The sequence below is a fragment of the Caretta caretta genome, chromosome 24 (genome assembly GCF_965140235.1).
Source record: "Caretta caretta isolate rCarCar2 chromosome 24, rCarCar1.hap1, whole genome shotgun sequence".
In the NCBI taxonomy this organism is placed as follows: domain Eukaryota; kingdom Metazoa; phylum Chordata; order Testudines; family Cheloniidae; genus Caretta; species Caretta caretta.
Genome location: NC_134229.1, coordinates 19,199,936 through 19,222,768, shown reverse-complemented (window position 1 = coordinate 19,222,768; position 22,833 = coordinate 19,199,936). Strand labels below are relative to the sequence as shown.

Below are 22,833 nucleotides of genomic sequence, written 5' to 3'. Positions count from 1 at the left end.
GGGGCGGGGCGGGGGGCACTGGGGGCGGGGGCTGGGAGACACCAGGCTGGGGCGGGGCGAGGGGCACGGGGGGGGGCTGAGCTGGGGGGCAGCAAGAGGGAGACCGGACACCCAGCTATAGGGGTTTCTAGCTGCAGCTATTGCCCCCCCCGGGTCCGGATTTCACACTTGCGCCCAGCGGGGGCAGCAGGGACCCGGGGGCGGGGCGGTATTAGTGGGCGGGGCATGGGGCGGGCTGGGGGCGGGGCATGGGAAGGGGACACTCTGAAGCCCCCCACCCCCCACAGCCCGTCCTGCCCGCGGCGGGCCCTGGAACTGCCCCCCACCGGCCCGCTGATTGGCTGAGCCCCCTTCCGCTCGGACACAGTGTAGCAATGGGGGCCATGTGACCCCCCCCCGCCGGGATGAGGTCATGCCCCCCCGGGCCCGCCCCCGCCTTAAAGTGACAAGTGCAAGGAGGGAAGGGGGGAGGTTCCCATGGGGTGGGGCGAACAGGGTGAAACTCACTACAGGGGACCCGGATGCGGTGATGCTGGCTGGGAGCCAGGACTCCTGGGTTCTCTCCCCGGCTCTGGGGGGGGAGTGGGGTCGAGTGGTTCGAGCAGGGGGGCTGGGAGCCAGGACTCCTGGGTTCTCTCCCAGCTCTGGGAGGGGAGTGGGGTCGAGTGGTTCGAGCAGGGGGGCGTCGGGGAGCCAGGACTCCTGGGTTCTCTCCCCGGCTCTGGGGGGGGAGTGGGGTCGAGTGGTTTGAGCAGGGCTAAATTAACAGATTGGGGATTCTCTCCATACCCTGGCAAACTGCGTCCGATGAAGTGAGCTGTAGCCCACGAAAGCTTATGCTCAAATAAATTGGTTAGTCTCTAAGGTGCCACAAGTCCTCCTTTTCTTTTTGTCATGTTTCTGTTAAACAGCCCCCGCACTCACCCCAGAGGTGGCTGCATCTCTGCTCCGTACATTTCCTTGGGATCTTGAGGCAGGAGCTGTGGGAATATTTGTCTCTGTTATGAAGACAAACGCCTGGACATCTAATGAGTGAAGCTTTTCTCCTGCCTCCCCCGCTTCACGCCTCATCACCGGCCCTTTCAAACCAGCCGGAGGATTTGATCGTTTAAGGCTAATTGAGCAAATGGGAATTAAAAGCTGATCCATCCAGCGGGTTGAAGTGTCACTGGGCTGCAGGCAGGCCTCTCGACATGCACCCCCTCCCAGCGATCTCCCCGCAGAGTGGGTAGGGGAAGGCCAGAGCTGGGTGGATGTGAGACACGCCTAGGAAGCCCCCTTGAACACCACTCCTCCGACCCACCCAGATTTCACCCCCCACCTCCCATCTCAGCTTCTGACTCCCCCATCTCTAACCACTAGCCCCCACTCCCCTCCTAGAGCTGCGAAGAGAACCCAGGAGTCCTGGCTTCCAGCCCCCTGCTCCCTCATTTACCCTGTTGTGAGCTTAACTGTACAAGGGAAGTGAAAGTTCATTACACCAAGCTCGGTTGATGGGAAAAGAGGCCGAAGGGAGGCCAAGCCGGAATTAGCAGTAGTCAGGTGGCAAGTCACCGCTAACGGCCCAGCCAGACGCTGCCTCGTCCCGTTGGGGTCCAGCCTTTAACTGTTCCCTGGCTGTGGGGACAGACCCGACTGGTGTTTCCAAGGTGCGGTGCCGGCTGACGTCTCCGCAGCCCAATTCTCTCCTTGAGCCCCGTTTGAAGTTGGACAGTTTCGGGCTCGTGTGAACACCTTGAACTCGGGGCGGCTACTGCCCAGAAAGTGGGGTTCTGCCCCTCCGGCCGCACGGGTCCAAGGAGCAGTGACGCCGTCAGGGTGAACTTCCGCAGCCAACCCCCGTTGAAAGCCGAGGTGCCGCCCTGGCACTGCGGATGTGACCCGGGATGGCTAACGCGAGAACATGGCCACGCAGCCACGCTCGGTGGCCGGGCTATAGCCAGGTGCTGGCCTGCAGCCGTCTCCGCTGCGTCTGGTGAATGCCCCGGATAACGGCGTGGGCTTAACGTGGAGCTGCAACCGGGGACGTGGCCCGAGCAGGGTGTTTCCAGTGGATCCGGCCTGGGCCCTTCGCTAGTTACCATCTCAGCGAATGCTCTGAAAACACACAGCCTGCAGCGAACCCCTAAACTGGGGGAGTGGGAAATCCTGGCGAGGACACGGCCCCGATACCGAGCCAGGCAGGTCACTTGGGAAACAAACAACGGGTCACGTGGGCTGCAGCCCATGAAAGCTTATGCTCCAATAAATTTCTTAGTCTCTAAGGTGCCACAAGTCCTCCTGTTCTTTCCTGCCCAAAGACCCACGGTGCAGGGGGACCGAGCTCAGACAAAGCCAAAGGCTCAGGGGCTGGCAAGGGGACGGGGGGGCTGGACAAATTGGGGGGCTGGGCTGTGGTGGCTGCTGCCGATCTGCCCTTGCTCAGCTGGCTGGGTGTGAAAGATAGTCGCAGTCCCTGCCACGAATGGAGAGTCTGGCACGGTGGGTACTGAAGATGGGAGGACAGGGGCTGTGGACACGGCTGGGAGGGAAGAGGCCGAAGGGTGGCCCAGGGGGAAAGGGCCCAGGGGGTGGCCCAGGGGGAAATGGGTCAGGGGCATGGAAGGGAACAATGGGGCCACTGGCACGGGAGGCGTTGGCTGGACGTATCTCTTCCCTGAGGCCCGAGATTGCGTCCTCCATCAGCCCGGCTTTCTCCGCGAAGCCCTTCTGCAGCATGGCCTCCTGCTCCTTCACCTTGCTCTCCAGCGCCCGCTCCGCCTCCTGCCGGGCACCGGCCAGCTCCTCCGCCACCTTGGCCTCCAGCTGCTTCACGTTCTCCTGGTGGCTGCGCTCCTGGTCCTTCACCAGCGGCTCCGTCTGCAGCCACTTCTCCTCCGCCGCCTTCCGCTGCTGCTCCAGCCTCTCCCCCTCCTGCTTCTCCCCTGCACATCGGGACGAAGGGTCACAACGAACAACCCCGACGTAAAGGCCCCACGGTCACACGAGAACGGGCAGCATTTGGGGCAGATCTGCCGGAGTCTGATTCTCAGACATCTGAAGACCCCCCCCCGCCATTTCCTGCTGACGTCCTGGTGGTGCCAGAGCTGCCCCTGCCTGGAGCTGAGTGAAGACCTGAGCGTCTGGGGTGGGGGCCCAACCAAATCATCAAAAGGAAACATTTTGTTTTGGATCAAAGTGGAACGTAAAACTGTCAGATTTCCCGGCGAAATGAAAATAGTTGGAAAAAAATTATTTGGGGTCAAGCTAAACGTTTCATTCAACCTGAAACAAATGTTTGTCTCTGTTTCTTTTTTGTTTCCTGTTGTTTTAAATTATTTTTAAAAATAAAATGTCGGTCCAGCCCAGCCCAACCTGCCTTTCTGAAACAAAAAGTTGAAATATTTTAACATTTTTAGAATTGTTGTTAAGACCATAAGAGCGGCCAGACCGGGTCAGCCCAAAGGTCCATCCCGCCGAATGTCCTGGCTGCCGACAGAGGCCAGTGCCCGGTGCCCAGAGGGAATGAACAGAACAGGGCAATTATCGAGTGATCCATCCCGCTGTCAGGTCCCTGCATCTGCACTCAGAGGTTTAGGGACACCCAGAGCAAGGGGTTGTGTCCCTGCCCATCCTGGCTAATGGCCATTGAGGGACCCATCCTCCAGGAATGTATCTAGTTCTTTTCTGAACCCTGGTATTCCTCTGCTCTTCACAACGTCCCCTGGCAGTGAGTCCCACAGGTTGGCTAAGCGTTGTGTGAGGAAATACTTACTTCCTGTTGTTTGTTTTAAACCTGCTGCCTGTTAATTTCATTGGGTAACCCCTGGCTCTTGTGTGACATGAAGAAGTAAACAACACTTCCTTCTTCGCTTTCCCCTCACCAGTCATGATTTGCAAGACCTCAATCTCGTCCCCCCTTCGTCCCCTCTTTTCCAGGCGGAACAAGTCTTTTTAATCTCTCCTCGCATGGAAGCAGTTCCATCCCCCTCATCATGTCTGTTGCCTTTCACTGCACTTTTCCCAGGTGTCACGGAGTGTGGGGGAGTCCAGGCCCTGCACCCCTCTTCCTGGGATTCACTGAGACTCTCAGCCAGCCAGTAAAACAGAAGGTTTATTGGACAACAGGAACACAGTCCAAAACAGAGCTTGTGGGTACAAGCAGGACCCCTCAGTCAAGTCCTTCTGGGGGAGCAGGGAGCTTAGACCCCAGCCCTGGGGTTCCCTGTGTTCCTCCACCCAGCCCCAAACTGAAACTAAACCCCCCCAGCAGGTTCCCTGCTGCAGCCTCTGTCCACATTCCCGGGCAGAGGTGTTACCTCCCCCTCCCGGCTCTGGTTACCGGCTCTCAGGTCTCCCATCCCCCGTGAAACCCCCCTGCTACATTCCCAGGTCAATACTCCCCCCTCCCTGCTGCGTCACACCAGGTCTAAGAGATCTTGTCATTGACCTGAATGATTTGCAACAAATTGGCCTAAATTACCACTAGCTTTGGTTGCCCTGAATCTGTGGGGAAAAAAACTTTCTGCAAAAAATGTCTTCTAACTCTACTAATGTCTGCTAGCGAGAGCGGGGTTTCCCTGGTTGCCGGTGACAGGAGATTGGCTGCTGGACGGAGTTTGACATGGGGAGCGGAGAGATTTTCTTGGGCACAGAGCCTGCCGGAGAGGCAGGCGTGGGGATTTCTGAGGAAGGGATCTTCCTGCTGCTGTACAGGCCCCTGTGCAAATCCTTTATAAGGAAGCAAGAGGACACCAATGAATACCCCTGCAAGGTCAGGAATTCTGGCGAACCCCTGGGCCAAAGGGGCGACAATCTCTAATCTAACTCCAGAGATCCTCCTGTGTGGAGCTTAGCTAAGGAGCTAAACTCGGACGTGTTATTGCTGAGGCATCCTGCCACAACCCGTGACCGGGGGTTCAGACTGTGTAAAATGATGCTGTAGCACATAGGACTAAGCCAGCCCCCCCCACCCCCCCAGACCTACATATGCGATTCATGTTACCTGTGGTCGTTTGATGGATTGGTCCGTCCATGAGAGCAGTTGCCGGTCGGCTGGAGTTTATCAGACTCTGGGCTGGGGTTATCAAAATAGGCCCCCAAATCATTTAGACGCTTTCAAAAAATCTCACCCCTCGTTTTGATTTTTTCCCTGTACAAGTGAGCAGTGATTTGAAGTTGCTCTGGGAATCTTGCACCATTATTTTAGTTCCTGTGGGGCCTTACATTAAAAATGGATATTTTCCCCTATTTTTCTTTTAAATTCTCCTGAGGTTTGCTTGGTTTTTGCTTCTCCTTCACAGTATTTGAGTCTATGGCCCATAGTTCACACGCGCTAGACTGTCTTGTGACAGGCAGCAAATAATTCAAGGATGAAGAGGTATTTAAATCCAATGCGGTATTGATTTATAGTAAGTGAATTTCACGTGGGTGGAAAATACTGGTTCCATGACCCCTAAGAGACACACACACACACCCTCGAGTGTTTAATCTCTTTGGTCACTATTCATTCTGGCTGCAGGGGTTTTTTTAGAAGGTTATTACAGGTTTAACTGCCACCCTTTGTTTCAGATAGCTGCAAGAGACAGATAAGCACAAGTCATTGCCCGAAGCAACTCAGAAATTGCAAACATCTTGGTGGAGGGGCGTCACTGAATATCGTTTTGGCTTAAGAGTCTGTGTGTAAGACACAGCAGAAGGGGAGACACTCAGAGGCAGAAGGAGCAGAAAGCGAGATGCAGCCCGAACAAGCAACTGATAGCACAACCCTGAGAGAAGCCCAGAGAGGGAGCTTTTGGGCACAATACTGGCTAAAAGAGGCTTCGAATTGTGAGCAAGGAAACTGTCTCCTGTTAGAATCAGAGAACCATAGAAGATCAGGGTTGGAGGGGACCTCAGGAGGCCATCTAGTCCAACCCCTGCTCAAAGCAGGACCAACCCCAACTAATTCATCCCAGCCAGGGCTTTGTCAAGCTGGGCCTTAAACACCTCAAAGGATGGAGATTCCACCCCCTCCCTAGGGAACCCAATGCAGCGCTTCACCACCCTCCTATTGAAATAGTGTTTCCTGATCTCCAGCCTAGACCTCCCCCACTGCAACTTGAGACCATTGCTCCTTGTTCTGTCATCTGCCACCACTGAGAACAGCCCAGCTCCATCCTCTTTGGGACCCCCCTCAGGTAGTTGAAAGCTGCTATCAAATCTCCCCTCACTCTTCTCTTCTGCAGACTAAACAATCCCAGTTCCCTCAGCCTCTCCTCGTAAGTCACGTGCCCCAGCCCCCTAATCATTTTCCTTGCCCTCCGCTGGACTCTCTCCAGTTTGTCCACATCCCTTCTGGGGTGGGGGGCTCTGTTTTTCAAGTCCTCCTGTATTCAGGGAAACTGCATTTGGTCCATGCTTGGTAAATAAACGGAACTGCACCAAAGGTACCAGACTCCATCCTCAATTTCTCCTCCCAACTGGAAGAACGCACAAGATCCCAAATTCTGGCGAGCCACTTGGGTCAGAGAGGGTGAAGCGCGGGACACAGACACAGACGTCGGAGGAAATTAGGGAATTTTTAGGTCCAGTTCGATCAGAAATCCCCCAGACTAGGGCAACGTACTGGCTTTCTCCTCCTCTGCTTCCGTCAACGTTTTATCTGCTCTGAGGATGGCGTCTGTCGCTGCCGTCTCACTGGCCAGGAACTGGTCCAGTACCTCTTCTGCCTGGGAAGACAAGATCACATAGTGTTGAATTATTCATGAGCTCTCATGAATATGCTAATCACCCTCGGCTCCCAGGGGCCTGTGGCCAATAAAACAGGTTTCCTCTTAGCAAGGGCCCTTGCTGTAGTTTTAAAACAGACATCGGGGGGGATGAGGTAGGAAAGCCGTGCTGTGGACACAAGGGCAACGGAAGGTCCCTAAAAGCGGGGGGGCCACCAGCGCCCGAACCGTGGCCCCGCCCCTGCACTACCCTTCCCCCGAGACCCAGCCCCCACTTCGCCTCTTCCTTTTAAAAGTGATGGGGCTATGGCCCCCCGTTCTGCTGCCCCGGTGTGGATAGTTACGCCCACTTTCCAAATGAAGGGGTTGTCACCCACTCACCTTGACCCCGTTGTTGGGTGTTGTCCGGAAGTTCACCACGTGGCTCTGGTCTCGGAGGTCTTGGTAGCCGCCAGGTAGCATGTAAACCCCGTCCGTGTGCTTCTTCCACACAGCGGCCGAGAGCTCCTCCCGCAACAAGAGGCAAAGTTCCTTGGAGATGCTTCATTTCTGCTGAAGACGTTGCCAAAGGCCTAGCCAAGAAAAGGAAAAAACCTTATTTCTGTCCTCTGCAGCCTCCTCTCTGCTCTCGCTTGTAGCTTGCGGGCGGCCCCTGCCCCGCTGGAGAGAAGGACACAGTCCTGGCTTTCTAGCCCTTTCACCAGCAGGTAACTTACTCCCACTGCTCGAGCCAAGCTCACCTCGAGCGTGTGAGCTCACAGCGGTTTCAATCCTAGACAGGCCCCGGCACGGCTGCCCTGGGGGATTGAACCGGGGACCTCTAGAGCTAAAAGCACGAGTGCGTTACCATAAGCTCTAGCTGATACCTCACCGTCTCAGCCTTGAGGGAGAGCTGCATGAAAAGCTGCAGAGCGTCTGCCAGGCTTTTGCCGTGACGCTCCGAGAGCTCCATCATGGCCGCCGGGAATGCCACCCGCATCTCTGTCTCAGCCACGTAGTGAGCCAGCGCCTCCGTGACGCCCATCTTGTTCTCTGTAGCCGTCACGGCGTCCTCCAGGCAGGGCATGTTCCCGCTGTGTGTCGTGTCCACGTAGCTTTTGACCAAGGCGCTGAGCACTGGGAGGAGAAAGGAGCAGAGGGTTAGGACACTGGGGGGCTTTTTCTGGGCCCTCCAGGGCTGACGGTCTATGCGGGGGACTGGTCCCTTCCTCTTTTGATCCTGGGCTAGACAAGCAGCCCTTCGAAGACAGCAATGGACAGGAAACAACCGGCCCCTGCAGGGTGGGAAATGATCATGCGATTAGGAGAGGAGGTGATCCCACTATCAGCTGCCAACCCACTGGGAATCTGGCCCTGCACCAGGCTCAAACGGCTCATGCGATCCTGCCCAATCAGGGGAATCTTGAGTCTCTTCCTGGAAAATGGATCTCACTCTTCACACCAGCTTAGGCGTTTTTAGCCTGAGTGGCTGACCATATTTCGGGTCTCGTATGTTGTTTCTGTTATGGGGCGGGGGGGACATTACTGATGGAGTCAGCTATTTCTTTGCTACTTCTTTATTTACAAAGTCCTGTTCCCCAGAACATAGCAAGAGGCAGTTTTTTTACTCACAATCCCAAGCCTCTTTCCAGCCAGCACGCTGCCCAAAAGATCTCCCTTGCTCTTAGCCTTTTTCAGGGTCATGTTAGAAGCACGTCTCGCTGGCTTCCTTCTGTCTCTGCTTCAGTGGTGATTCTGCTGCTTCTTTGCCACACCCTCCCCTCAAACACACACACACCTCCACCAAAAACAACACCCATATAGCTCAGATTCCTGAGCAGCCTTGTATATGTCCCACATTTTGGGTAGTGGCTTCTTTAGTCTCAGTTGCCTGGTTCCATAAAAGGAGCTTAATTGCTTCTTTGACACTTATCCTGATTGAAGGGCAGCTGCGACCCCACCGGGTTTCACCCTGTATACCAATGTTGTGTTTCAGTAATTTGCTACTGGGGCAGCCCCCGGGCACTCGGAGCAGGGAGCTTAGCTGGGGGTGCTCATTAGGGAGTGCCGGAGAGCAAAGTGGCTGTGTGGGTCTGTGGCTTCCCAACGGGGCTGCATGTGAATTTGAAGCACCCCTATTGATCCCTTTTGTTACCCAGCCCATTAATCACCTGCATTAGCACAGCTCCTTGTGTCTGGCTGCCCTGCTGCAAACCGACCACTGGCTCCTCCTCTTTGCTGTCTCTGAGCTGGGACATGATGCCACTTTTTGCACCAGGACATTCATTCCCTTTAACAGCTTCAAGCCAGCGGGTGCTGCGAAACTCCAGGGGAGATTTATTCGCTTCTCCTTTCTGCTAAAAGTTGGCAGGGATGGGACTCGCGGCTGATTAGATTTCAGGCAACGGAGTTCGGGCATGTGGAAGTTGCTGGGCCCGAAACCCCCCCACGCAGTGCAGACAGCTCTGTGTCAAATGGAAACCGAAAATGGCCAGGAAAGCAGCTGCCCTTCGTATAACAGGAACTGATGCTGGGAATTCAGCGTCATGCCAACACAAAGCCTGTCTTGTGTTTCACTCTAAGCTGTGGGGAAAAGGCACAGCACCATCCCATAAAGTGAGGATAAACAGTACTCTTCCCTCCCCTACAGACACCCGCAGGGTTTTACTGCCCATGGGTTCCTGGGCCGCCCTCCCCACCCTTTTTAAATATTGGCATAAGAGCTTTTTCCAGTCCTCTGGGACCTCCCTTGAATGCCAAGATGTGTTGCATATCAACATCAATGGTTCAGGGAGATCCTCGGCCAATTCTTTTGCTACTCTTCCATACGGGGTACCTGGTCCTGCTGATTTAGAGATGTGTAACTTTAGCATCTGGTATTTAACATCCCCCCCAGTCACTGGCCGAACAGAAAGCCTATTACCGCTGCTGGAACCGAAAGCCTCGGCCCCCTTCCTTCCACTCCAGGGCAGGAATATTCACAGAACCCATCTGCCTTCTTTGCATCCCTTGTGAGGCTTTTCCAAGCTGTGACCATTAGGGTGCCCAGGGGTCACATTTTGTAGCTTTATCCACAGCCACGAGGGCTCGAAGCTTCCTTTTTCTTTAAGTCTGAAACCAGCCCAGACCCACCTGGCTCCAGGAGCTGGGGCTTTAAGGAAAATGATAATACTCATGAACGTCGGCAGCCCTGGTCCCTGCTGCCCCCTGGTACGACTAGCCGGGTGTATAAAGAGGCTGTAGCAGCCATGGGAAGGTCTTGAAAATAACAGGTTCAAGGGACGTAGCATCCAGCAGGACACGCTTGGGGGGGGGGGTGCCACGCTCGGGAGGTGGCTCAGGGGATAAGAAGCAGCTCTCTGGGGAAAGGGGCCTCGCCATGACTGAAGGCGGGTGTGATAAATGAAGGGGGGCGGGGAGCTCCCTTTTATGGACACCCAGCCAGCCAGTAGCTATAAAATCCCTCTGAGTAACTGTTCTCTAATCGACAGAGACTCCCCTTTGGTCTGTCTGGGGTTGTTCTCCCGGGGAGAGGAGACAGGGCAGCAGCGATGCCGTAAGACGCTTGGGGCCAGTTTCAGTATCATACCTAGAAACTTCTCAGCTGAAAGCCCAGATACAGAAACAGGTCAGGAAATGTCTCAAAAGACGCGATCGGGTTTGTCCCTTTTTATTTCTTTATGGCTTGTGGACTCCTCCCTGCTAACCCCGGGTGCTTTTGTTTTGCTTGTAACCTTTTAACTGGACCTGAAGAAAACTAGTTTTGGTGCTTAATCCTTGAGTTACTCTTAAAATCTAGCAAATGCCTAAGTTACCAGAAGAATTTTCTTTTCTTTTTTTTATTAATAAAACATATCTTTTTAAGAACCGGATTGGATCGTGGCGTCCTAAGAGGCTTGTGCATCATGTTGTTTAATTAGCTGGTGGCAACAGCTGATTTCCTTTGTTTTCTTTCTCAGCTCTTCCTCAGAGGGGGGGTGAAAGGGCTTGAGGGTACCCCCCAGGGAGGAATTCCCAAGGGCGCCCTCCTGGTCTCTCAGAGGGGTTTCTTGCACTTGGGTGTGGCAGCATCGACCCATCCAAGGTCAGACACAAGCAGTGACCTTGGGACTTCAACACCAGCCTGGAGTGGCCAGTATGAATTTTTAGAGTCCTTGTGGGCCCCACCTTCTGCACTCGAAGTGCCAGAGTAGGGAATCAGCCTTGACATGGTGTCAGCGGTGGGATTATTTTGAACCAGAGACACAGACCTCAGGATTTTAAAAGGACACATTTTTCCTTTTTGCAGCCTGCAAAGCCAGGGAGGTATTTTCTTTCTTTTCCTTGCTTTGCTGCCTGAGGGGGACAGGCTCACAGAGAGTTCAGCCTGCCAAGCCGGGGAGTCCAACAAGCAGTTATTTTTTTTCTAGCTTCATGGCAACGAAATAGCTAGGCTAGCTTTGGGCAGACTGTGCAGCAGGTTGCAGTCGGGCACCGACGGCCGAGAGAACCCAGTCTTCCCAAAGCGGCACGCCACAGAGCAGACAGACCCAGATCCAGCCCAGAAATCCAGCTCCATGACAGAAATGCAGGGAGGGGATGGGGGACCGGAGACACCCACCCGAGGGAAGGGTCAGCCCTCCCCTCCCCGGGATCCAGGTGGCAGGCTGGAGGTATGCTCTTAACCCAGACCGAGTTCTGACTGCAGAAGACAGGAATTTCTTCCTGCAGATGAAGCGCTTGGAGGTGGAAGCGGAGGAGAAGTGCTTAGAGCTGGAAAGGGCGAAGCTGGGTCAACCAGGTAGCCCTACAGTCCTCCTCCAGGTACTGCTCTCAGCCTTGACAGTGGGTGTGATGGGCTGTCACCCCCGGGGTGCAGTCTGGGAGCCGTGGGAACAGCTGTGGGCTCTAACCCCCAAGCTGGGCAGGCCTCTCCCACACTGCTTTCTTGGAGATCCAGCCGGCCTCACCAGGCCCTGTTATCGCCCAACATGAGAGTGGGTGGCACCACACACCCAACTCAGCTACCTGAGTGCTTTACCGCAGCCACTCAAGGACAAAGCGCCCATTTCCCAGTTCCCCCGCCTTGCACCCTTGCTGGAGTGTGACCCTGGAATTAGACCATCATGCACTGCATAGGGATCTGTACAATCTAAGCTCATTAATAATCCCCCCTCCCACCCTCCAAACCCCTCGATCCCAGCCTGGAGCACCCTTCTGCGCCCCAAACCTCTCATCCCCAGCCCCACCCCAGAGCCTGCACCCCTTCCTGACCCCTTGTCCCAGCCCAGAGCCCCCTCCCACACCCTGAACTCCTAAATTCTGGCCCCACCCCAGAACCCACACCCCCAACCAGAGCCCTCACCCCCTCCTGCGCCCCTACCCCACCTGGCATGGGAGGAGGGGCAGGGGTTTCAGGGAGTCTCTAAAATAAAGGGGGCTGGGAAGGGGTATCCAGAGAGTTTGCTGGGGCGGGGGGGATGCAAACACTCACCTTGACCCCTTTGTTGGCATTCGCCCGGTAATCCTCCAGCACCTGGTTCTGGTCCCTGTCGTAGGCCTAGTACCCTCCGGGCTGCGGAGTAACGCCCGGCGCTGAGTTTCTGCTGCATGGCGGCCGAGAGCTCCTCCAGCAGGGCGCGGCAGGTCTGCTCTGAAACGGCCTCGTTTTCTGCGAGGAGGTTTGCGTGTCGCTCCATGATCCCGGCCTGGGCAAGGAAAGGGAGAAACCCCATCGCAGAGCCACGGCTGGGGCTGGATTCCGGTGCCCTCCCACCTCCTCTGGCTGAGACCTGCGCCTGACAGCGGGTCACTGGCCAGTTGGGGGACTGGGGGAGCCGAAGGCTCACTGGCGACTCGGGGGATCAGAGGGTCACAGATTCATTGGCCAGTCGGGGGATTGGGAGGGCCAATGGTCCACTGGCCAATCGGGTCACCCGGGGATTGGACGGTCCCTGGAGCAGGCACCAGGTTTCGGTCGGGTATCCGTACAGCACTTGGCACTACGGGGCCCTGACCCACCACTGCTGCCCAGCAGGCCCCCCTGCCCTGCAAATCCACCCCAGCAATGCTCTCCTTGCTGCTGGGCCCGGCCCGGGACCCCCTGTGACGAAGTGGGACTGTTCTTAATGTTTCCTCCGAATATTGTGGGGGTGCCTCAGTTTCCCCTATGCAGTTCTTAAGTATCTAGGTGGTGGGGTAAGGGTGTATGATCATTGCAGAGCCCTACAGGGCAGGTGTGTGCAGGGGTCTGGACACAGAGAATGACCGACACCCTGTTTCCTGGCAACTGATGGCCTGGGCCCTTCCCCCCTGCGAGGTGAGAGCTAAAGGGCTGGAGAACAAAGGAATCAGGTGACCTCCTGGCCCGGGAAAGGAACAAAGCCCAGAGGAGGAGGGGCTGGAGGGAGTTTCAGTTTGGGGCTGGCTGGGACATGGAGTGAAGTGCAGACGTGGCTGTCTGGCTCACTGCCCCCCAAAATGGACCCAGCTGAGGGGTCCTGTTCTCTGCACCCACAAGCTCTGTTTTAGACCATGTTCCTGTCATCTAATAAACCTTCTGTGTTACTGGCTGGCTGAGAGTCACGTCTGACTGCGGAATTGGGGTGCAGGACCCTCTGGCTTCCCCAGGACCCCGCCTGAGCGGACTCGCTGTGGGGAAGCGCACGGAGGGGCAGAGGAGGCTGAATGCTCCGAGGTCAGACCCAGGAAGGTGGAAGCCGGGTGAGCTCTGTGTCCTGAAGACAGGCTGCTCACAGAAAGGCGACTGCCCCAGGGTCCTGCCTGGCTTCATGGGGAGCAGTTCCAGAGCATCGCCCAGGGACTCCCTGACACCCCCTCACCTACCACCAGCTGCTTCTGGAACCCCTGCTCCTCGTCCTTGAAGGAGCGCTGCATGAAGAGCCGCAGGGCGTCCGCCTTGCACCTCCCGTGCACCGCCGAGAGCTCGCCCAGCTCTGCCGGCAGCCGCAGCCCCCCCCATCCCGGCCGCGTAGTGAGCCAGCACCTCCCTGAGGGCCGCCTCGTTCTCGATGGCGGCCCGGGAGGTCACCGTGTTGTTCCCCTGCTTGTACCCATCCTGCTCCCCGTCGGCGCCATTCCCCACCAGGCACATGGGCTCCTCCATGGCCACGGGCTGAAGAGAGGGAGCAGCGGAGAGCCCAGAAGGAAGAGTGGGGTGTGTATGTGAACAGCTGGTGTCCAAAGCGCTCTGCCCCAGAGGCGGACACGAAGGGAGCATTTATCCCACAGCAACAAATGGCTCCAACCTCAAGTGCTACACCCGGGCTGACCCACAGCTGGAATGATCAGGAAAATGGGTCATTGTGTGGTCATTAGGTTTCAGAGTTAACAGACTGAACCCGGTTTGTAACAGGACAAATGGCCTCATCACCTGGACACTAACTGGCCCCCCACCAGCAGCCCCAGCAGAGCGGCTGACGACTGGGCTGGCCACGGGAACCTGGCCGGGGCCACGCTGACAGCGGGGGGGCTGTGAGGGTGGGGTAGACACATTCTGATGCTGCACCTGATCCCTGGTTCTCAGCAGGGCTTCCTGGGCTGCAGAATGAGGGGACGCACAGACAGACAGAGCCAGGCTCCAGCCCTCTCCTACCTTTATCCCCTTCCCTGGCACGTGCCAGTTTCTGTCCACCACATGCCACTGGTCGTCCAGAAAGCGCTGGTAGCCCCCGGGCACCAGGTAGACCCCCTGTCCGATCTGGTCGTCCAGCTCGTCCGACAGCTCCAGCAGGGTGGCCGTGCAGCGATCCAACGACGCCAGCTCATTGCGCCGGCAGATCTCCTGCTTCTGCTCCTCCAGACGGCGCTGCCAGGTGGGCACAGACAGGGCAGGGGTGAGCGAGGACAGGGCCCAAATGGGGCAGGGATGTGAGCCAATCTGCATGCAGCCAGGGCTGGAGATGAGGCCGGGTCCCCTTGGTCTTGCATCTTGGGTCTCCAGCTAAGCAGGGGCCGGGGTCGGGAGATACCCGGGGAACGGGATCGGGGGAGCCCCATCCCCGCCCATCCTGCAGCGGGGCAGCTGTCCCATAACCCCTGGGGCCGGCGCGAGGGGCCGTACCATGAGCTCCCCTTGGAAGCTGCGGTCGTCGTCCTTGAAGGCGCGCGCCATGAACGCCCGCAGCGCCTCCCGCTCGCACTGGGCGTGCAGCTCCAGCAGCTCCTGCACGCTCTCCGTGGGCAGCGCCGCCCGCCGGGCCAGCTGCTCCTCGTAGACAGCCACGGCCTCCCCCACCGCCGCCGAGTTCTCCATCTGGGCCAGGGCCAGCACCGCGCTCTCCATGCAGGGCACCGCCCCGCTGCGGATGGCGTTGACGTAGGTCACCGCCAGGGTCCCCAGCACTGCCGGAGGGGCAGGGTCAGAGCCAGGGTCCCCAGCACTGCCGGAGGGGCAGGGTCAGAGCCAGGGTCCCCAGCACTGCCGGAGGGGGGCAGGGTCAGAGCCAGGGGGCCCAGCGCGGCCGGAGGGGGGCAGGGTCAGAGCCAGGGGGCCCAGCGCGGCCGGAGGGGCAGGGTCAGAGCCAGGGGGCCCAGCGTGGCCGGAGGGGGGCAGGGTCAGAGCCAGGGTCCCCAGCACGGCCGGAGGGGGGCAGGGTCAGAGCCAGGGGGCCCAGCACTGCCGGAGGGGGGCAGGGTCAGAGCCAGGGTCCCCAGCACGGCCGGAGGGGGGCAGGGTCAGAGCCAGGGTCCCCAGCACGGCCGGAGGGGCAGGGTCAGAGCCAGGGGGCCCAGCGCGGCCGGAGGGGGGCAGGGTCAGAGCCAGGGGGCCCAGCGCGGCCGGAGGGGGGCAGGGTCAGAGCCAGGGGGCCCAGCACTGCCGGAGGGGGGCAGGGTCAGCGCCAGGGGGCCCAGCGCAGCCGGAGGGGGGCAGGGTCAGAGCCAGGGGGCCCAGCGCGGCCGGAGGGGGGCAGGGTCAGAGCCAGGGTCCCCAGCACGGCCGGAGGGGCAGGGTCAGAGCCAGGGTCCCCAGCGCGGCCGGAGGGGCAGGGTCAGAGCCAGGGTCCCCAGCGCGGCCGGAGGGGGGCAGGGTCAGAGCCAGGGTCCCCAGCGCGGCCGGAGGGGGGCAGGGTCAGAGCCAGGGTCCCCAGCGCGGCCGGAGGGGGGCAGGGTCAGAGCCAGGGTCCCCAGCACGGCCGGAGGGGCAGGGTCAGAGCCAGGGGGCCCAGCACGGCCGGAGGGGGGCAGGGTCAGAGCCAGGGTCCCCAGCACGGCCGGAGGGGGGCAGGGTCAGAGCCAGGGTCCCCAGCACGGCCGGAGGGGCAGGGTCAGAGCCAGGGGGCCCAGCACGGCCGGAGGGGCAGGGTCAGAGCCAGGGTCCCCAGCGCGGCCGGAGGGGCAGGGTCAGAGCCAGGGTCCCCAGCGCGGCCGGAGGGGGGCAGGGTCAGAGCCAGGGTCCCCAGCGCGGCCGGAGGGGGGCAGGGTCAGAGCCAGGGTCCCCAGCGCGGCCGGAGGGGGGCAGGGTCAGAGCCAGGGTCCCCAGCACGGCCGGAGGGGCAGGGTCAGAGCCAGGGGGCCCAGCACGGCCGGAGGGGGGCAGGGTCAGAGCCAGGGTCCCCAGCACGGCCGGAGGGGGGCAGGGTCAGAGCCAGGGGGCCCAGCGCGGCCGGAGGGGGGCAGGGTCAGAGCCAGGGGGCCCAGCGCGGCCGGAGGGGGGCAGGGTCAGAGCCAGGGGGCCCAGCCCCTCCCAGAGCCTCCCCACAACCTCCAGGACCCCGGCTGCTCCCTGCCCCTCCCTGCACCCCTTCACCTGCCCTCCCCCTGCAGGACAGACACGGAGCATGGGACATGCCCCCCTCCCAAGCCCAGATGCTCACCAGTCCCTCTGAGCAATTAGTGCCTCATCTCTCGTTGGGACGCGCTTCGCTTCACCCCCCGCCCACCCCAGCCGCAGGGCCCTGCTCTGCCTTTCTCTGCAGCCCAAACGGCCCTTTGGGACCCAGGTGTCCCTCCCCGGGGAGACGCGCCCACCCTCCTATCTAGGCCTCTCCCCATCTCCTCTGGGATCCACTAACCAGATCTCCTCTGTTGGGCTCCCCCCTACCCGGCTTGTTCTCTCGCTGCGGGTCGTTTCCGCGGCTTTGTTCCACCTCTTGACAATTTTCTAGCGACCCTCCTAACCGCACACCCCAGAGCTAGGCGCAGGCTCCAGCGTTGGCCCCACCAGTGCTGGCCATAGGGGACCCCCTCCCGGCTCGGTTCATCCCGCCCACGAGCCCCATTGGCCCCAGCATCGCATGGGGAGCTGGTGACCCCGTGATGAAGTGGCTTTTTCCTCATTATGTTGTACGTGAGCCTATGTGAGCCTGACTGTTTTCCATGAATGTTGTGTGTGCCTCAGTTTCCCTCTGTATTGCACCAATGCCTCGGTGGTAGGAATAAGGTTGTGTGAGTTTTGCTGAGACCCTCGGGGCAGGTGAGCTGGCTCCAGCTGGCTGCACGTGGGCGATGGCCCGTGCCCTTCATAACCTGAGACCCAAGAGGGGGATGCAACCAGGTGACACTGTGCCGGGGGGGGGGAGGAGCACAGGCCCTTTGGCTGTGGGGACTTGCTGTGGGGAGAACAGGGGGCTGAACGCTCCGAGGTCAGACCCAGGAAGGCCGAAGCCGTGTAGTCTTCTTGCCCGGGTGACAGAGGCTCAAGCAGAGTCCTGGCTGGCTTCGTTCGGAGCAGTTCCAGGGCATCGGCCCCCTGACTCTGGGACAGCCCTGGCCCAAGGGCTACCGACTCTCAGTGGCCCCGGTCACCACGTGGCCGCCTGGGATGGTCTTGGGCTTCGACGTCTCCCAGACGTGGCGGCAGAACCGGGCCACCTGCTCCCGGAACTCGGGCTCCAGCTCGTCCTCCTGCAGCTCCTCCAGCCGGGGCAGGTCCCTCCTGCCGGCCGGCTGGACGAAGACGAAGCATTTCCGGGCCGGGAAGAACTGGCGGATGCACTCGCGGGGCAGGTTGTGGAGCTGGGCTCGCCGGCTGCTGCCTGGGGAGGAGACGGGAGCTGGGCAGCAGCCCCTGCGCTGCCATGTGGCTGCTTCTGGGGGGCAGCGTGGCGGCTGCTGGACAGATGCCCCTGCAGGAAAGAGACCCCACTATCCACAGGGATTGAGGGGAGCCGGGGAACCGTCCAAGCTGGAATGTGGCTGGGACAGTGAACGCCCCAACTCCCAGGGACCGGTAACACCCACAAGGTGTCACCAGCCTGGGTTTGTGTCTCGAACAAAAGTCACCCCCTCTGCAAGCACGGCGCCCCCCAGTGCCACCCTGGGGCCAGCCCCGACTGCCGGGGAGAGCCCTGCCCCGCCCCCTGCAGCACGGCGCCCCCCAGTGCCACCCTGGGGCCAGCCCCGACTGCCGGGGAGAGCCCTGCCCCGCCCCCTGCAGCACGGCGCCCCCCAGTGCCACCCTGGGGCCAGCCCCGACTGCCGGGGAGAGCCCTGCCCCGCCCCCTGCAGCACGGCGCCCCCTAGTGCCACCCTGGGGCCAGCCCCGACTGCCGGGGAGAGCCCTGCCCCGCCCCCTGCAGCACGGCGCCCCCTAGTGCCACCCTGGGGCCAGCCCCGACTGCCGGGGAGAGCCCTGCCCCGCCCCCTGCAGCACGGCGCCCCCTAGTGCCATCCTGGGGCCAGCCCCGACTGCCGGGGAGAGCCCTGCCCCGCCCCCTGCAGCACGGCGCCCCCCAGTGCCACCCTGGGGCCAGCCCCGACTGCTGGGGAGAGCCCTGCCCCGCCCCCTGCAGCACGGCGCCCCCTAGTGCCACCCTGGGGCCAGCCCCGACTGCGGGGAGAGCCCTGCCCCGCCCCCTGCAGCACGGCGCCCCCTAGTGCCACCCTGGGGCCAGCACCGCTCCTCTACCTGTCTTTAGTTTCAGGCCGTTCTCCAGGTACTCGTCCTCGGTGATCTCCTGCCTGTCCAGCTCCAGCTGCAGCACGAAATCCCGCACGGCCCACACGAAGGCCGGGAAGAACCGCACGAACTCAGCCGAATCCTCCCCCTCCTGCCAGCTGCCCTCGCCTGCCACCTTCACCTTGATGCACTCCGTCAGCTCCGTCACGTAGCTGGGAGCCGGTTAAGGAACTTGATACATGGTGCCCCCCGCAGGGGGGTCCTGATCCCTCAGGGCCCCCCAACCCACCTGCAATGGGGGCTCAGAAGGGACCGGGGGAAGGGGAGGATATTCCATCACAACACCAGGAAGCAGGGATCGAACCCACCACCTCCAGGGTCCAGAGCAGCCCCCAGCAGCAATGCAGGCAAAGCAGTGATTCTGCCAGCTGGTGGCAGTAGTGGGTTGTTACCCACCATGCAGAGAGGCCGCTAGAGAGGGCCGTGGTGTCACGATTTCGCTGGGGGTGATGAATTTGGATGGAACTACGGGGTCCTTCTCTGGGGACATGGGGCCCCCCAAACTCCCAGCCCCGGCCCCCAAGCAAGGATACTGCAGCTGGTCCATGGCCTGCTGGCTGATGGTGCCCAGGCTGTTATAGACCAGGGTGCTGCTGAGCAGCACGGCCAGCGTGAAGATCCACGTGTCGTTCTTCGTGTCGCCCTGGAACGACACCCACCGTCACCGGCCCGAGCGCATCCCAGCCACAGAGCTCACAGCCCATCGCAGAGCATGGCGGGATCCCCGGCCCCATGCACAGATGGGGAAACTGAGGCATGGGGGAGGGATGGCTAGTAGAACTGCTCCCAGCTCTCTGGGGTCCCAGTCCAGACCACAATGAATTCCCATTCTTGGAGCCAGGAGAGTCACTATTTGGGGTTGGCATATTCCCCTCCCCCACCCCGTTAAATCCGCAGCTCCCGGAGGCACGGGATGGGGCAGGAGCTCCTCTTCTTTTACTGAAGTATGTTTCTAACCCACGTGGCTCCATTTAAACTTTGGGAAGGCGACAAGCCCCCCCCCGCCGTTGGGTCCAGCTGCTCTCATGCATTTTTTGGGTCCCGACTTTTTTTTGCCCCCTGGTGGCTGGGGATGCCAGCTCTTCCCTCCACCTACAGCAGAGCGATGCCGACATATGGCCAAGGCTGCGGGATCCTTCTCAAAGGATCCATCTTAACAGCCGGGTCTGAGCCCCTCTCCAGAGTGAATGTATTTATCGTCACGCTCCCTCTGGCGGGCGGGGTGGGGAAACCGAGTCCAAGGTCACACCGGGGGTCTGTGGAGCAGGGATTTGAAGCTGGCTCCCCCAAACCCCAGGCCTGCCCTTCCCGACTAGAATGGGTCATGAAATTGTCACTGGAGACCGCTGAATTGTTGACACCAAAATTACTGGCGAAACAGGGTCGGTTAAGGTTTCCCGATTTGAAAAATTATTGGGGGAAAAGTTTCAGAATTGTGGAAACAGCCCGACTGGCTGTTTGTCTAACTAGAAACTGGATGTTTCTCAAGGCAAAGTGTCGTCTTGTTGCCAACATTTTGGTAAATTTAGACCCAGTTAAGAAAGAAAGAAAAAAATGATGGAAAATCAAAATGTTTGAAAATGATCCAAGTTTTTGCGTGACCTGGACCCAGGACACGTTTCCGATTTTCAAGCCCTGACACTTTCCCCCCATTTTGACTTTTCATCACGATTCGGGACAGGAAACATTTTCGCTACCTCAACAGTTCTCCCCGGCCACGACAGGTGTTTCCAGCCACGCCCTTGGGCCTCCCTTCCCAGCCCCGCCATGGCATCCCCAGCCCTCCCGGGATTGGCACTGCCCCCCTCAGAGGGCGTCACCCCACATCAGACAGAGCCTCCTTCCCCTCCATGGGGCTCGCTGAGTCTGTCCCTTAGCAGCGGGAGCTCCTTAAATACCCCATCCCCTTTCCCAGCATGCCTTGCCCTGAACTACAATGCCCAGCATCCCCTGGGAACTACAAGTCCCAGAAGCCCCTGGGAACTACAAGGGCCGTTCCATCCTGCTCTGCAAATTGGCTGATTCTCATACACTGCCCCCCGCCCCCACTCACCTTCTCCACGTCGCCCAGCCCCTCGGTGTCCAGCAGCACCAGGGTGTGGCCGGCCCGGCGGGGGTGGGGCAGGCACCACATCCAGATGCCCTTGGTGTGCGACTGGATGGTGGAGCCCAGCGAGAACCCTGGGGAGAGAGGGGTGGAGCTGGGACAGTCGCAGAGCGAGGGAACCCAGGAGTCCTGCCCCCCCGACCCCTAGAACCCACTGCCCTCCCAGAGCCAGGGAGGGAACCCAGGAGTCCTGTCTCCCAGCCCCCCCACTCTGACCCACTAGACCCCTTTCCCCTGCCAGCGCCAGGGACAGAACCCAGGAGTCCTGCCGCCCAGGGGCAGGGCTCACGTCTCCCACCTGTTCTCTTGCCAGCCAGTTTGTTCATGAGGTAGGACTTGCCGGTGCGGTACAGCCCGGCGATGGCCACCACCACCACGGGCTGGGAGATCTCTGCCAGCACCCGCAGCGCCTCCTGCTGTACCCGCAGCTCCCCTGCCGGGCTGTTCTCGATCAGGCAGATGGGGGCCAGCATGGGGATCTCCATCGCGCCGGGGGGGGCGGCCTGTGGGACACAGAGCAGGGAAGGTCAGCGTGAGGGGATGAGACATGGGGCAGAGGACAATGAGACACAGAGTCAGGCCCCCCAAACTGTGGGAGACCCTTCCACCCACCCCGGGTGCAGCGTACGGACCCCAGCATGGCCCACGGCAGCTCACCCTGGGGCAGACAAGCCCTGGCGCTCCTGGGCATCGCTGCAGACCCCCAGCCGGTGCCCCTTGAATCACACGTGGCGGGGCTGCTGCTGGACAGGTAGGACGGTCCAGTGGTTACAGCAAGACTCCCCGCCACTTGGGCCAGGTTTTGAAAGGTGTTTTGGCATTGCTGAACTCAGCATTTCAAAGCCTGACCATCCCCGGTCTCAACTGCTCTGTGCCTCAGTTTCCCCGTCCGTACAATGGGGATAACAGCACCGCCCTGCTCCCCTAGGTGGAGTGAGGGACAATACATGAGGCTGCGGTGATGGGGCCCCTAGAAGGACCATAGAAGGGGAGCCAGAGGCCACGGGGATGGAGCCATGGGGGCATGTGGAGGTCTCTTGCCTCAGTTGGACCCCATCTCCAAGCTCTCTCCAGCTGCCTGGCAGCCGCGGGCTGAGCGAAGGGTTGAGTTTTTTCCCATTCAGTGGCCAGAAAATCCAGGGGAAAGAATTGTTTCGACTCCATCCAAGAGGGGAATGTGGCTGGTGGTCTTGCCAAAGCAAAACCCCGCAGAATAAATCCGTTTGGGGGCGGAACGAAATGTTTAACCTTTTCCATTTTTTGTTTTTAGAAGAATCTCACCCGTTTGCGAACTTCGGCTCCAAATGAATCACTTGACCCCCAACTGCTCCCCTCTCTTTTCCATGGCATTTCTAGGCAGTTTTTTTACCCTTTCTGGCCCTTTGGTTTTAACACAACCCAGCTCCCTTTGGACACAACCCGGCCTTTCGAAACAAAACACTGCTTCCGGTTTCCCCTTCGGTTTTTTTCCAGCCGGTGACCCCGTGACACTGCACCCCGCAGTCTTCACAGTGCTATTAGGATGATAGGATTATGGCCTAATTCTGATGCATTTTCCACAAGTCCTGTGAGGTGTCGCTGGACAAGTGACGGTTTGCTGACTAGGACGGTCCTATGTGTGTGCATGTAACATTTTGGTATCTGAAGTTATAAATATTGACTATGTGTCTGTCCATCAAATGTAGTTACCCCTGGGGAATGCCCACTAGGCAAGACAGCTGGTGGGGAAGGGCCTATTCAGGGCAATGGGCCATTAGGAAAAAACAACAGGCCTTAGGAGACATTTATCTCCCACCTGGGGAGCCTTCCTGAGAACACCACAGACAGCCTGGGAGGGACGGCTGCTATGACTCTCCAAGGCCATGCGACCAGGCCACATGATGCTGGGCTCCATCTTGGGATGTCAGGGTTTTCCCACAACCCGGTCTGGGAACCATGTTTTGGAACAAAGGGCTCCCGCCCGATGTAAAAGCTACATAAGGCAGGGAATGACGCCATCTGGGGTTCTTCACTCCCCACCCAAAGAGACTCCTGGAAACACCTGAGGAACAAAGACTGAACGGGAGGAAGTGCTGGGCCCAGGCAGAAGGGATTTCTAGCCTGTGTATGAAACACCTGGGTGCAGCTTTCACCTTACAAATCTGCAGCCTGCTTGTATC

The 22,833-nt window shown here is 59.5% G+C and overlaps 2 protein-coding genes across 2 annotated transcripts; both read right to left on the bottom strand.

Moving 5' to 3' along the window:
- Nucleotides 1-2,421: 2,421 nt before the first annotated feature.
- LOC125626070 (guanylate-binding protein 1-like) lies at nt 2,422-21,174 on the bottom strand. The gene is made up of 9 exons (XM_048828760.2): nt 20,973-21,174; nt 20,621-20,748; nt 19,101-19,210; nt 18,517-18,719; nt 17,396-17,644; nt 14,731-15,011; nt 14,263-14,475; nt 6,587-6,689; nt 2,422-2,924 (listed from the first exon to the last, which is right to left on the bottom strand). Exons 1-9 carry the CDS (start codon nt 21,157-21,159, stop codon nt 2,422-2,424), a joined length of 1,977 nt encoding a protein of 658 aa, XP_048684717.2. The 5' UTR covers nt 21,160-21,174.
- LOC142070037 (guanylate-binding protein 1-like) lies at nt 7,059-9,159 on the bottom strand. Its single transcript, XM_075123000.1, has 3 exons — nt 8,840-9,159; nt 7,561-7,805; nt 7,059-7,196 (listed from the first exon to the last, which is right to left on the bottom strand). The coding sequence occupies exons 1-3, from the start codon at nt 8,949-8,951 to the stop codon at nt 7,059-7,061; spliced, it is 495 nt and encodes a 164-aa protein (XP_074979101.1). The 5' UTR covers nt 8,952-9,159.
- Nucleotides 21,175-22,833: the final 1,659 nt, after the last annotated feature.